Source organism: Carcharhinus amblyrhynchos, chromosome 25 (assembly GCF_965287045.1).
Source record: "Carcharhinus amblyrhynchos chromosome 25, sCarAmb.v2.hapA, whole genome shotgun sequence".
In the NCBI taxonomy this organism is placed as follows: Eukaryota; Metazoa; Chordata; class Chondrichthyes; order Carcharhiniformes; family Carcharhinidae; genus Carcharhinus; species Carcharhinus amblyrhynchos.
In genome coordinates, this window is record NC_137348.1 from 39,620,934 (window position 1) to 39,635,619 (window position 14,686).

Below are 14,686 nucleotides of genomic sequence, written 5' to 3' on the forward strand. Positions count from 1 at the left end.
CCAGCCAGCGACACACACATCCCATGAAAGAATTTTCAGAATGACACTGAATTGGCTCCTAGACGCCTAACCTGAGGCACTCCAAGTTGTGAGCTACACTTCCATCTCCCACTGCTGACCACATTACCATATCGTACAACAGCAGCATTTCCCTTTCATAGCACAGAGCACTACTCAATCCGGCTGGCAAGCAGATAAACTGGAACCTAGAAACGGTTGGTATGGTGGCACAGTGGTTAGCACTGCTGCCTCACAGCTCCAGGGGCCCAGGTTCAATTCCCGCCTCAGGTCACTGCCTGTGTGGAGTTTGCACTTTCTCCCTGTGTCTGCGTGGGTTTCCTCCGGGTGCTCCGGTTTTCTCCCACAGTCCAAAGGTGAGCAAGTAGGAAAGATTGGCCACGATAAATTGACCCTACAGTCAGGGGGGTTAGCAGGGTAAATGTAAGAGGTTACAGTAATAGGACATGAACATAAGAACATAAGAAATAGGAGCAGGAGTAGGCCATCTAGCCCTTCGAGCCTGCCCCGCCATTCAATAAGATCATGGCTGATCTGTCGTGGCTCAGTTCCACTTTCCCGCCCTCTCCCCATAACCCTTAATCCCCTCTCTTATCAAGAACCCATCAACCCGCTTCTTAAAAATATTTAGCGAAGCAGCCTCCACCACTTCAACGGGCAGAGAATTCCAGAGATTCACCACCCTTTGAGTGAAGAAGTTCCTCCTCAACTCCGTTCTAAACCGCCTCCCCTTTATCTTGAGGCTGTACCCCCTAGTCCTACTGTCTTTTTTGAGCGGGAAGAGTCTCTCCACCTCTATCCTATCCATCCCATTCATCATCTTATACGTCTCAATGAGATCTCCCCTCATTCTTCTAAACTCTAACGAGTACAAGCCTAGTTTATTCAGCCTCTCCTCATAGCTCAACCCCCTCAACTCCGGTATCAGCCTAGTAAACCTCCTCTGCACTCCCTCCAAGGCCAAAATATCCTTGCGCAGGTGCGGCGCCCAAAACTGCACACAGTACTCCAGCTGCGGCCTCACCAATGCCCTATACAGCTGCAGCAAGACCTCCCTACTTTTATATTCAATCCCCCTCGCTATGAAGGCCAGCATCCCATTCGCCTTCCTGACCACCTGCTGCACCTGCAAGCTGGGTTTTTGCGACTCATGCACAAGGACCCCGAGGTCCCTCTGCACCGTCGCCTGCTGCAGTTTTTCGCCACGTAAGTAATAGTCCTTCCTACCATTCTTCCTACCAAAGTGGACCACCTCACACTTGCCAACATTAAATTCCATTTGCCATTTCCTGGCCCATTCGCCCAGCCTATCTAGATCCTTCTGCAGACTCTCCACACCCTCCGCACAATTTGCCTTTCCCCCAATCTTGGTGTCATCAGCAAATTTCGACACCCTACACTCGGTTCCCTCCTCCAGATCATCTATATAAATGGTGCGGAAGGATCCTCTTGGAGAGAGTGATCATTGTATGGTGGAGTTTCTGGTGCAGATGGAGGAGGAGAAAGTGGGTTCCCGGACACGCGTCCTTTGTTTGAATAGAGGGGAGTATGGTAGGATGAGAGAAGAATTGGCGAATGTGGACTGGGGGAGTGCGTTGGAAGGTAGGTCTGCTGAGGAGCAGTGGAGGATCTTTAAGGAGATCTTTCTTGGTGCTCAGCAGAAATTTATTCCGATGGTTAAAAAGGACAGTAGGAAGAGAGGTAATAAGCCGTGGATAACGAAGGAGGTGAAGGAAAGTGTTAAATTAAAAGCGGAGGAATTTAGAGTAGCTAAGAGCAGTGGGCGAGAAGAGGATTGGGAAAGGTTTAAATGTCAACAAAGATTGACAAAGAAGTTGATAAAGGAGGGTAGGAGAAGCTATGAGGCTGGGCTAGCACTTAATATAAAAAAGGATAGCAAGAGTTTTTATAAATATATAAAAAGGAAGAGGCTGGCTAGGGTGAACGTTGGTCCTTTAGAGGATGAGAAAGGGGAGCTAGTGGTAGGGGATGGGGATATGGCTAAGGTCTTGAATAACTTTTTTGTTTCTGTCTTCACGGAGGAGGACGTGAATAATTTGCCAGGTGTTAGCGATGGAAAGGTGGTAGGAATGGAGGGTCTTAATGACATTACTGTTACTAGAGAGGTGGTGCTCGACAGACTGGAGGGGCTGATTGTGGACAAGTCCCCAGGACCGGATGGAATGCATCCGAGGGTTCTGAAAGAAATGGCGGAGGTGATAGTGGATGCCTTGGTGGTTATTTTCCAGACGTCGCTGGATTCCGGGGAAGTGCCGGAAGATTGGAAAACGGCTAATGTTACGCCGTTGTTTAAGAAGGGTGCCAGGCAAAAGGCGGGGAATTATAGGCCGGTTAGTTTAACGTCTGTGGTAGGTAAAATGTTAGAATCCGTCATTAAGGAGGAAATTGCGAGGCATCTTGAAGGGAATTGCTTGATAGGGCGGACGCAACACGGTTTCATTAAAGGGAAGTCGTGTCTGACAAATTTACTGGAGTTCTATGAGGATGTGTCTAGGGCAGTGGATAGAGGAGAGCCGGTGGATGTGGTCTTTCTGGATTTTCAGAAGGCGTTTGACAAGGTACCTCACAAGAGGTTATTGCAGAAGGTCAGGGGACATGGAGTTGGGGGTAGGGTGTTAGCGTGGATAGAGGATTGGTTGTCAAATAGGAGGCAGAGAGTGGGGGTCAATGGGTGCTATTCGGATTGGCGGTTGGTGACTAGTGGGGTGCCCCAGGGGTCGGTGCTGGGGCCTCAGCTATTTACCATTTATATAGATGATCTGGAGGAGGGAACCGAGTGTATGGTGTCGAAATTTGCTGATGACACCAAGATTGGGGGAAAGGCAAATTGTGCGGAGGGTGTGGAGAGTCTGCAGAAGGATCTAGATAGGCTGGGCGAATGGGCCAGGAAATGGCAAATGGAATTTAATGTTGGCAAGTGTGAGGTGGTCCACTTTGGGAGGAAGAATGGTAGGAAGGACTATTACTTACGTGGCGAAAAACTGCAGCAGGCGACGGTGCAGAGGGACCTCGGGGTCCTTGTGCATGAGTCGCAAAAACCCAGCTTGCAGGTGCAGCAGGTGGTCAGGAAGGCGAATGGGATGCTGGCCTTCATAGCGAGGGGGATTGAATATAAAAGTAGGGAGGTCTTGCTGCAGCTGTATAGGGCATTGGTGAGGCCGCAGCTGGAGTACTGTGTGCAGTTTTGGGCGCCGCACCTGCGCAAGGATATTTTGGCCCTGGAGGGAGTGCAGAGGAGGTTTACTAGGCTGATACCGGAGTTGAGGGGATTGAGCTATGAGGAGAGGCTGAATAAACTAGGCTTGTACTCGTTAGAGTTTAGAAGAATGAGGGGAGATCTCATTGAGACGTATAAGATGATGAATGGGATGGATAGGATAGAGGTGGAGAGACTCTTCCCGCTCAAAAAAGACAGTAGGACTAGGGGGCACAGCCTCAAGATAAAGGGGAGGCGGTTTAGAACGGAGTTGAGGAGGAACTTCTTCACTCAAAGGGTGGTGAATCTCTGGAATTCTCTGCCCGTTGAAGTGGTGGAGGCTGCCTCGCTAAATATTTTTAAGAAGCGGGTTGATGGGTTCTTGATAAGAGAGGGGATTAAGGGTTATGGGGAGAGGGCGGGAAAGTGGAACTGAGCCACAACAGATCAGCCATGATCTTATTGAATGGCGGGGCAGGCTCGAAGGGCTAGATGGCCTACTCCTGCTCCTATTTCTTATGTTCTTATGTTCTTATGTAAATAGCTGAGGCCCCAGCACCGGCCCCTGGGGCACCCCACTAGTCACGTGGGACCGTTATCAGTACAGATTCGATGGATCGAATGGCCCCCTTCTGTACTGTAGGGATTTTAGGATTCTATAACAGCCACCCAGCCTTCCTTGTGTGGTGGCGTCCACTTTGCTGACCTCTTGCCTGAGGGTGAATAAAGTCACATCCAACATTTCCAGGCAGGGAAAGTTTCAGGGCCATAAAAATACAATGAGCCTTTGCAAATAAACTGGAGAACATTTCAGTATCGCTGCGAGTACGCAACACACTAGGGACAGTAAAAGAGACACAAAATGCTGTGGGTGCTGGAAATATGAAATCAAATCAGAAAATGCTCGACAGATCAGGCAGCATCTGTGGAGAGAGAAACAGAATTACGTTTCAAGTCGGTGACCTTTCATCAGAATCACTCATCATGTTAACTCTGTTTCTCTCCACAGATGCTGCCTGATCTGTTAAGTATTTCCAGCATTTTCTGTTTTTATTACTATGGAAGCGGTCTACAGACAGCGAAAGAGCCACATGTCCGGTATACACAATATTGCTGCAGTCAGAGCAGTGATGTGACACCATCTTTTATGAAAAAGGGATAATTTAAAAAGTCATTCACCCTCTCCCAATCCCCTTGTGAATTTTTTTTGTGCCCAAAGGCAAAAGGCTCATTCCATCGATAGAGGTAAATCCGACAAAATGAAAAGTAAACAGGTACACGATTACAACTCCTACAAATGACCTGGAAAGTTCAATATCTGACTCACCTCTCCAACAGTTGGCTCCTGCTCTCCCAGCCCAACAATAAGGATGCAGTCAGCCTGCCTGATGCAGCGCTGGGTCCAGGGAGTCATACTGCTGTCAGACTGGTACAGCACAATTCGATGGATATCTTCTTGCTGAGCTAGCCAGCTTGATAGTCGGTACTCGTGGATACTAAAGAGACAGAAAGACAAGGGATGGTTCAGAAGCGAAACACTGGAAAGCCAACGTCAGTCAACAGCTCAGGAGAGAATGGACAAGAGATAGGGCAGAACCTCTCTTCACAGCTTATTTTTCCTTTCATTCTTTCATGGGATATGGGCATCTCTGGCAAAGCCAGCATCTGTTGTCCATCTCCAATCGCCCTCAAGTTGAATGCTTCAGACAGTTAAAAGCATCTGGAGTCACTTGGAGGCCAGACTGGGGTAAAGATGGCACATTTCCTCCCATAAACCAGATAGGTATTTCTAGCAGTCAATGAGTGGATCCATGGTCACTATTATTGAGACTAGCTTTACATCTCCCAGTGACCTGAAGAAAACATTTTAATACCATCAGAAAAAAAGAGTAGAAATAATATCTTTTTTAAAAAGACTCACTGAGAATAAAGAGGGAGGGAGTGAATGGATGCACCAATGGCAGCCTGCTTAAGAAAAGTCAGCATATTATTGGATGATGGAAAACATCGTCAAGGTAATTTTGGATCTATGATTCCCCCAAACCTCCAGTATTGTGGTGTTTATTGTCTAATTTCTAGGTTTAATCTACATCAACTAATAGAGATTCATTGCTGTTAATGGTCAACAACTCCAATCTCATTAAAGGTCACTCCCAGGATGGTAGAGAGTGAACTAGTTGGACCTTGGATATTCCACTTCTCGTGGTTCCTATTCCAAGGGATTAGATTTGTCACATGTATTAGTATATAGTGAAAAATGTTGTTTCTTGTGCGCTATATGAAGCATATCTCAATAGAGAAGGAAAGAAGGTGGTGCAGAATGTAATGTTAGGTCATAGCTAGGGTGGGAGAGAGAGAGATCAACTTAATGCAAGGCAAGTCCATTCAAAAGTCCGATGGCAGCAAGGAAGAAGCCATTCTTGAGTCAGTTGGTATGTGATCTCAGACTTTTATGTCTTTTTCCTGACAGAAGGTGGAAGAGAGTATGTTGGGGCATGCGGAGTCCTTGATTATGCTGGCTACATTTCTGGGGCAGCGGGAAATGTAGTGAGTCGATGGATGGGAGGCTGGTTGTGCGATGGGCTATGCTTCGTTCACAACCCTTTGTAGTCTCTAGCGGTGTTGGACAGAGCAGGAGCCATACCAAGCTACGATATAACCCCAGAAAGAAATTTTGTATGGTGCATCTGTAAAAATTGGACAGAGTCACAGTGGACATGCCAAATTTCCTTAGTCTTCTAAGAAAGTAGAGGTGTTGGTGAGCTTTCTTAACTATATTATTGGCAAGGTGGGACCAGGACAGATTGGTGGTGATCTGGACACTTAAAATCTTGAAGGTCTCGACCGCTTCTACTTCAACCCCATTGACGTAAACAGGGGCATGCCCTCCACTATGCTTCCTAAAGTCAATGACTATCTCCTTTGTTTTGCTGACATTGAGGGAGAGATTATTGTTGTCACACCAGTTCACCAGATTCTCAATCTCATTCCTGTGCTGTGTCTCATCATCATTTGAGATCTGACCCACTAAGGTGGTATCATCAGCAAACTTAAAAATTGAGTTGGAGGGGAATTTGACCACACAGTCATAGGTGTACAAGGAGAATAGTAGAGGGCTGAGAATACATCTTTGTGGGGCAGTGGTGTTGAGGATGATCGTGGAGGAGGTTTTGTTGCCTGTCCTTACTGATTGTGGTTTATGGGTTAGGAAGTCTATGATCCAGATGCAGAGGGAGGAACCGAGGTCCAGGCCACCGAGTTTGGAGATGAGTTTTGTAGGAATAATGATGTTGAAGGCTGAGCTGTAGTCAATAAATAGGAGTCTGACATAGGTGTCCTTGTTATCTAGATGTTCCAGAGTTGAGTGCAGGGCCAGGGAGACGGTTTCTGCTGTGGACCTATTGCGGCGATAGAGGAAAGAGGAGTTCTGTACAGACCCTACAGGGAGAGATGGTGAGGGTGGTCTGTGGCTTTGATATCGAACTGCATTTCCGGTTTTTTTTCAAGGGAGACAGACTTCACTGTACTTTGACATCATTTAGTTTCACATTCAGACGTGATGAGTGCGCTTGCTGCTCTTCCAATTCCTCCCGTTTTCCTGGTTATCCGTTGAACAAGACTCGGTCTACAGTCGCAATTCGCTGTTTCCCTCCAGATTCATTTTTTTTGCAAAACAGTGCAGTCAGACCTACACCCGTAAGATCAACAAACTCCAGTTTTTTTTAAAGCAGGTAACCACAAAAACAGGAACAGAGAGTCTTTAACTCAGAGAAGCATCCCAAGACAGTTCACAGAGACGTCACAAAGAAAAGGTTACACGTCATTCACTGACAAATGTTCTCTCTGCCTGGAGGGCTTGCTGTTTTGCCTCTGATTTTTTGTTTGATTTCCTTAAAATACTTGCTTATGTGTCATTTTTCAGTTCTAAAATAGAACATGACCCAAACCGGTTCTCTTCTCTCCAATAATGCTGATGGATTATTTTCTATTCTTGTTTCAGAGCTGCAACATTTTCAGCCAAAGATACAGAATCATTAAAGCTACTGCGGATAAGGCCATCCTCACTCGCACTGGAAATTTCATCTTTAAAAGTGTGATGATCTAGAAAGGTGAATTCGCTTCCATTCGCAGGGAGTTGCTAACCAGAAGACACAGGGTCAAGATAATTAGCTAAATATCCAGTGGGAAAATGTCTTTTTTTTTCCCCCCCTGGCAGCTAGTTATGATGATTACACTGCCTGGGAAGATGGCAGAAGTAAATTCAGAAGTAAGCTTCAAAAGAGAATTGGGCACGTACATGAAAAGGAGAAATTTGCGAGAGTACGGGAAGACATCCACGGTGGTACAATGGTTAGCACTGCTGCCTCACAGCGCCAGGGACCCGGGTTCAATTCCAGCTTTGGTCACTGCCTGCGTGGAGTTCGCACATTCTCCCCATGTCTGTTTGGGTTTCCTCCCACATCTGAAAGACGTGCTGGTTAGGTGCATTGGCCATGCTAAATTCTCCCTCAGTGTACCCGAACAGGTGCCGGAGTGTGGCAGCTAGGGGATTTTCACAGTAACTTCATTGCAGCATTAATGTAAGCCTATTCGAGACACTAATAAATAAGCTTTAAAGACCAGGCAGCGAGACTAACTGCATTGCGGCCTCCTTTTGGGCCATATGATTCGATCATTTGATACAGAGCAACTCCAAACCAACGTCACCCACAAGAAATTGCTGAATTGCCCCATGAGGCTATGCAATACAACGTCAGCTACCTAAGCTAATTTGTTAGAAAGTGCCTTGCATACACCTGCTTACACAGTACAAGCAAACGTACTTTGCATGTGTGTATTTATCTTAACAAACATTAATCACGATTCAGCAACCGAGGAAGTAAAGCACTCAACTATTAAAAAGAATATCTGCTTTTTATCTTGCCTTGTTTTGAACCAAACACCACAAAATGTTAAAGTGAACATACTTGCCACACGTGGTCCAAAGTCAAAGCCCAACAACAGTATCTATTACTCATTATTTACCAATCAGAAATACATCCACATCTGGATTCCCAATTAATATGAGATCAATAACTATCCTATTGGACAATATTGCTTGAAACCAAGAGATTACAGTTCACTTATAGTCTCCTTTCTTGCATTTATTTGTTCACAGGATGCTAGCGTCGCTGGCTAGGCCAGCATTATTTCCTATCCCCAATCGCCTTTGAGAAGGTGGTGGCGAGCTGTCTTCTTGAGCCACTGCAGTCCACGTGGTGTAGGTACACCCACAGTGCTGTTAGGGAGAGAGTTCCAGGACTTTGACTCAGCCACAGTGGAGGAATGGTAATGCAAATCCAAATCAGTCAGATGTGTGGCTTGAAGGAGAAATATACAGATGTTAAAGTTTCCATGCATCTGTTGTTCTTGCCATTCTATGCGCAAGAGGTCACAGTTTTGGAACAGGCTGTCAAAGGAACCTTTGGTGAGCTGCTGCACTGCATCTTGTAGACAGCATACACTGCTGCTAATGAGCGTCGGTGGTGGAGGGAGTGAATATTTGTGGGTGGGGTGCCAAGCAAGCGGGCTGCTTTGTCCTGGATGATGTTGAGCTTCTTGAGTCTTGATGGAACGACGCACATCCAGACAAGTGGGGAATATTCGATCACACGACTCCTGGCTTGTGCCTTGTGGACAGGCTTTGGGCAGTTAGGTTGTAATAAGTTACTTATGTTACTTGCCACTTATCAGCCCAAATCAGAATACAGTCTAGGCCTTGCTGCATTTGCACACAGGCAGCTTCAGTATCTGAGGAGTTGTGAACCTGATTAACATTGTGCAATCCTCAAGGAAAAACTTCACTGCTGATCTTATGATAGAGGGAAGGTCCTCGATGAAGCAGCTGAAGATGGTTGGGCCGAGGACACTACCTGAGGAACTCTCGCAGTCATGTCCTGGGACAGGGATGATTGATCTCCAACTATATTCCTACATGCTAGGTATTTCTCCAGCCAGTGCAGATTCCACCCCCCCTCCCCGCCACTCCGATTCCTGTTGCCTCCAGCTCGGGTTCCTTGATACAAACTCTGTCAAATAATCCGGGAGGTCAAAAGTTATGCAAGAGCTGAACAGGAACCTGAATTGCTTTTTAACCCCCAAGTAATATCACTTCACCCTGGCATAACACTTTGTACAGTAAGAAGTCTCTCAACACCAGGTTAAAGTCCAACAGGTTTATTTGGTAGCACAAGCTTCCAGAGCACTGCCCCTTCATCAAGGAGACATCAAGTTTGAGAGACTTTGCCTCTACAGCAGGTGCTTACTCCAGTCTAACACCAGCATCTCCACATCGTAACACTTTGTAAGCAGGATATATGGAAAGCAGCTAAAGTAGGAACATTAATTGTTAGCAAAGAGCGATTTTCTGTTCCCCGGCAGAGTGTCTAGTTGTCACTGCCACCTCAGCTAGGATGAGGTGACTCAGCCCAGTCCAGGGACCAAACCTGGAAACGTATAGAGTTACCATACTACATCACCAAACCAATTGTAAAAACCCAAAATATAAACAGAAACTGCTGGAAAAGCTGACCAAGGGTTCTGGCAGCATCTGTAGGGAGATAAACAGAGTTACTGCTTCAAATCCATATGAATGGAAAGAAAGGGTGCGGATTCTGTAAGTGCACACAGTTTTAATTTTGGCAGGCATCGTGATTGAAGCAGACTTGGCGGGCCAAAGGGCCTGTTCCTGTGCTGTCTTTGTTCTTTGACTCTTCCATGAACTTGAGACATTAGCTCTGTTTCTCTCTCTACAGGTGCTGCCAGACCTGCTGAGTTTCTCCACCTTCTTCTGCTTTACATCAGATTTCCGGCATCCACAATATTTTGCTTTTGTTTTAGTGAGAAAACACAGTTGGAAATAAAAATTTGGGTTCAACTATTCCCCAACTAAAATAACAGCGAATTTGGAATTCTCCTTGCCAACTTTCAGATTGCTGAATCACCTTAAATGCTCTAAGCTAAATGCTGAATGCTTATCTACGCGTTTGCTGGTACCACCCACGTCTTATTTTTGTTAGCAAGGAGTATCGGCATTGTGTATACAGCCTGCCCCACTCAGAAATCACTTGCAAAATCAGAATAATCAAACGAAAGATAGACTAGAAGAGGTTGGCATGAAAGAGATAGGAGGCCCAATGAGGCAAGGTGAGATTTTTACCTGTCCAAAGCATTAGATCCAAGGCGCTGCTTGATAACCTCACTGTTCAGAAGCAAGGCAGGACCTGAAATAAAATTGTTGACTTGTTTTTAATAGGTATTGCAATAAGGGATTCACATGGTGAAAAGTGACTATGAGCAATTACATGACAAGTAACCCGCGCATTAATGTAAAAGAACAAATGAAAAAGTTCAAATAGCCATCACTGGATATGGGGAAATTATTTAGTTTGAAACTCTCACTGTCTATGGGGCTTTTGATGCAAAGTCGTGGTACACTGACAGCAAATCAGGAAGAAAGTGCAGAAATTCAGGTCAGATCAAAATGCCTCTCCCTATTCACGTCAATCACTGAGGCTGAAAGAAAATCCTGGAGCTCCCAAACAGACGGCACAGTCAGAGCTACAAGGACTATTCAAGGACAAGCGAGTGTGGGTAATAAATTCTGACTTTATCTGCAGTGCCCATAACCCAAGAATCAATTTTATGAAGTGCATTACAGTTTCAAAATGACATCACATTCCACGTTAACAAGCACCCTATGGTATATATCGAGCACATCTGCATTACAGTGCAGTCTGGAGGAGCACTTATTTTCTGAGGGGCAATGGAACAAGCTGCGGTTGAAGGATCTGGCACCAATTCCAAATTTGAAAGTTGCTTTACAGGCACCAAGTGCAATACATTCAGAGCCTGCAGACTTCTGCGGTCTTAGTTCCCACACCCCCTTTATAGCATGTTAGACTAGCACTGTATTCCTCTCCATAAACGGTTTCCCAAGGAACAAGGAGATAAAATGTAATAACACGGAGCTATCTTGTGCTTAGCAGATGTGAAAGCCGCAGTGAAAGAATGGCAGTGTACAGCTAAACAACGATTGCATGCATTATCTACAAATCCCTCAATCACCACTGTTCAATCCCCGTCTCTTCAACCTTCTCCAGCATTGCGATGCAGACATGATGCCTGCAGCCACTAATCTTTGCAATTTTTCATTTCATTTCTGCTCTGCTTTGACTTTAAGCCTATAGTTATTATTTAAAGTAATTCTGGATTTTCTTACTTGGTAGACAGTGATATAACCTAGCTGCGACTCTGCTTTGCTTAATCAATAATAATCAGCAGTGAGCTGTGTTTTTTTACTAAACTTTGTTTTTTCTCCATGCTGGCCAGCACAGCTGCTGTTAAGAGTAAATCTCTTGTTTTTCCACTTCCTCAGGCTGGAATACTAAAAGGAGTTGTATTTTTGTGATCACAGTTACTATTCCTCCTGTATTCTGCGACCCTTGGACCAAGTAACTGAGAAATCCTATCTGGTGTGATCACCTGACGCATCAGAAGATGAAGTTTAATTAAAGGACATTGATGGGCAGCATGGTGACAGTGGTTAGCACTGCTGCCTCGGGGAACCAGGTTCGATTCCCGGCCTGGGTCACCGTCCGTGAGGAGTTTGCACATTCTCCCCATGTCTACGCGGGTTTCCTCTGGGTGCTCCGGTTTCCTCCCACACTCCAAAGATGTGGAGGTTAGGTGGATCGGCCATGCTAAATTGTCCCTTACTCTCAGGGGGACTAGCTAGGGTAAACAAGTAGGCTTATGGGGATAGGGCCTGAGATGCAATTGTGGCCAGTGCAGACTCGATGGGCTGGATAGCCTTATTCTGTATTGCAAGGATTCTATGATTCTGTGACATTACATCTGACTGATAGCAAATGAGGAGATACCATTAGGAGCTATTTAAATAACATAGATACAGCAAAATTTGCTTACTCTTGTACTTCGTGAGAAGAACTGATACATGCCGAGATTTGTTTTGGGAAGATTGTACCAGGCTGGAACGCAGGCAAGAATTCAGCTTAAAGAGGTCATACTTGATCTCATCCTCAGCAGCCTGCCTGGCAAATGCATTTGTCTATTGTGGGTGGCATGGCGGCACAATGGTTAGCACTGCTGCCACACAGAACCAGGGACCCAGATTCGATTCCAGCCTTGGGTGTCTGTGTGGAGTTTGCACATTCTCCCCGTGTCTGTGTGGGTTTCTTCCAGGTACTCCCACAATAAAGAAAATGTGCAGATTGGGTGAACTGGCCATTCTAAATTGCCCCTCGGTACCCAAATGTATGTAGGTTGGGGGGATTAGCCATAATAAAAAATAAATGTGGTGTTACAGGGGTAGGATGGGGAAACATGGCCTGGGTAAGGTACTCTGTCGGAGAGTCGGTGCAGACTCAATGGGCCAAATGGCCTCTTCTGCACTGTAGTGATTCTATGATCAGTAAAGTGACCACCGCACAGTCCCTGCAGAGATTGCAGTGTTTCAAGAAGGAAACTCATCATCACCTTGTCAAGGGCAACTTCAGATGGACAATAAATGCTGACCAAACAGCGACGGCCACATCCCGTAAATGAGTACTTGTCACACTACTCATTCCTGAGTTCAGAATACAGCTTCGAACCCGAGGCTCAGAAAGGGACTCTCACTCTTACAACAACTCTTCAAGATCTGTGCATTTCTCCAATTCTGATCTCTCACACCCACCTCAACTTTCTTTGCTCCACCTATTGGCAGCCATGCCTTCAGATGCCTGCACCCAAAATTCTGGAATCCTCCCCCTAAAATTCTCTCACTTTACCTCCTCCCTAAAAAGAGGATCTAACCACCTCCCTTTGACACTCAACAACATTACCTTACCCATCCACATCCCGAGGCTCACCATTGACAGGAACTTTAACTGGACGAGCCACATAAATACAATGGCTTTATCACGGAAACCCTACAGTGCAGAAAGAGGCCCTTCGGCCCATCGAGTCTGCACCAACCATAATCCCACCCAGGCCCTGTCCCCATATCCCTACACATTTACTCTCTAACCTAAGCATCCCAGGACACTAAGGGGCAATTTTTTAGCACGGCCAATCAACCTAACCCGCACATCTTTGGACTGTGGGAGGAAAGCAGAGTACCCATGCAGACACATGGAGAATGTGCAAACTCCACACAGACAGTGACCTGAGCTGGGAATCGAACCCAGGTCCCTGGAGCTGTGAAACAGCAGTGCTAACCCACTGTGCTACCGTACTGTGCGGGGCAGATGATTCTGCAGTGAGTAATTAAATTCTGACTTTCCAAGGTCTTTTCACCATTTACAACGTACAAATCAGAAGTGTGATGGGATACCTGCCAATTACCTGGGCGAGTGCAGTGCCAACAGCACTCTAGAAGCTTGACACCATCTAGGACAAAGCATCCTGTTTTATTGGGATCCCACCCACCAGTTTAAGCATTCATTCTCTCTGCTACAACGTATCTGGGAGCAGTGTAGAATCTACGAGATCACAGCCAAAATGGCCTTTGACAATACCTTCCAAATCCAAGACCCCTACCACCCGGAAGGACAGAGGCAGCAGACAGATGGAAACACCACCACAAAAGATATAATAGGAGCAGGCGGTCATTCAGCGCCTCGAGCCTGCTAGACCATTTAATAACAACTTGGCTGGTCTAACCTTGGCCTCGACTCCACTTTCCTAACTGTTCTCCATAATCCTTGGTTCCTTGATTGTTCAAGAATCTAACTCCGATTTGAATATATTCAGTAAATTTGCCTCCACGGCTCCCTGGGGCAGAGAATTCAAACTTTCACTACCCACAGGAAAAAAATCCTTCATGCCTGAGGTTTAAGTGGGCAACCCCACATTCTAAAACTATTACTCACCCACCACCAACTTCTAGATACTTCCATGAAGCAAAAACATCGCATCAGCATCTACCCTGTCAAGCCCCTTTCTACTTGTAACAATAAATAAAAACTAAAAAAAAAGTTTCCTTATAAAATAACCACTTTATCCTATTATAAAAAGGATATTATTAAACCAGAAAGAGTGCAGAAAAGATTTACTAACATGCTACCGGGACTTGATGGTTTGAGTTATAAGGAGGGGCTGGATAGACTGGGACTTTTTTCCTCTGGAGCGCAGGAGGCTGAGGGGTGATCTTAGAGGTTTACAAAATAATGAGGGGCAAAGATCAGCTAGATAGTCAATATCTTTTCCTAAAGGTGGGGGAGTCTAAAACTAGAGGGCATAGGTTTAAGGTGAGAGGGGAGAGATACAAAAGGATCCAGAGAGGCAGTTTTTTCACAGAGTGTCGAGTGTCTAGAACAAGCTGCCAGAGGTATAGTAAAGGCGGGTACAATTTTGTCTCGTAAAAAGCATTTAGATAGTTACATGGGCAAGATGGGTATAGAGCGATAT

At 45.7% G+C, this 14,686-nt stretch overlaps 1 protein-coding gene across 2 annotated transcripts in view; it reads right to left on the reverse strand.

The window, feature by feature from the left end:
- Positions 1-14,686, reverse strand: part of pnpla7b (patatin-like phospholipase domain containing 7b) — a 309,370-nt gene that overhangs the window by 123,667 nt on the left and 171,017 nt on the right. For both annotated transcript variants that reach the window (XM_080212442.1, XM_080212443.1), the window contains 2 exons: positions 10,434-10,497; positions 4,563-4,731 (listed from right to left, as the gene is read on the reverse strand). In XM_080212442.1, coding sequence (XP_080068568.1) covers positions 4,563-4,731; positions 10,434-10,497 — 233 coding nt within the window. The remainder of the gene's footprint in view (positions 1-4,562; positions 4,732-10,433; positions 10,498-14,686) is intronic.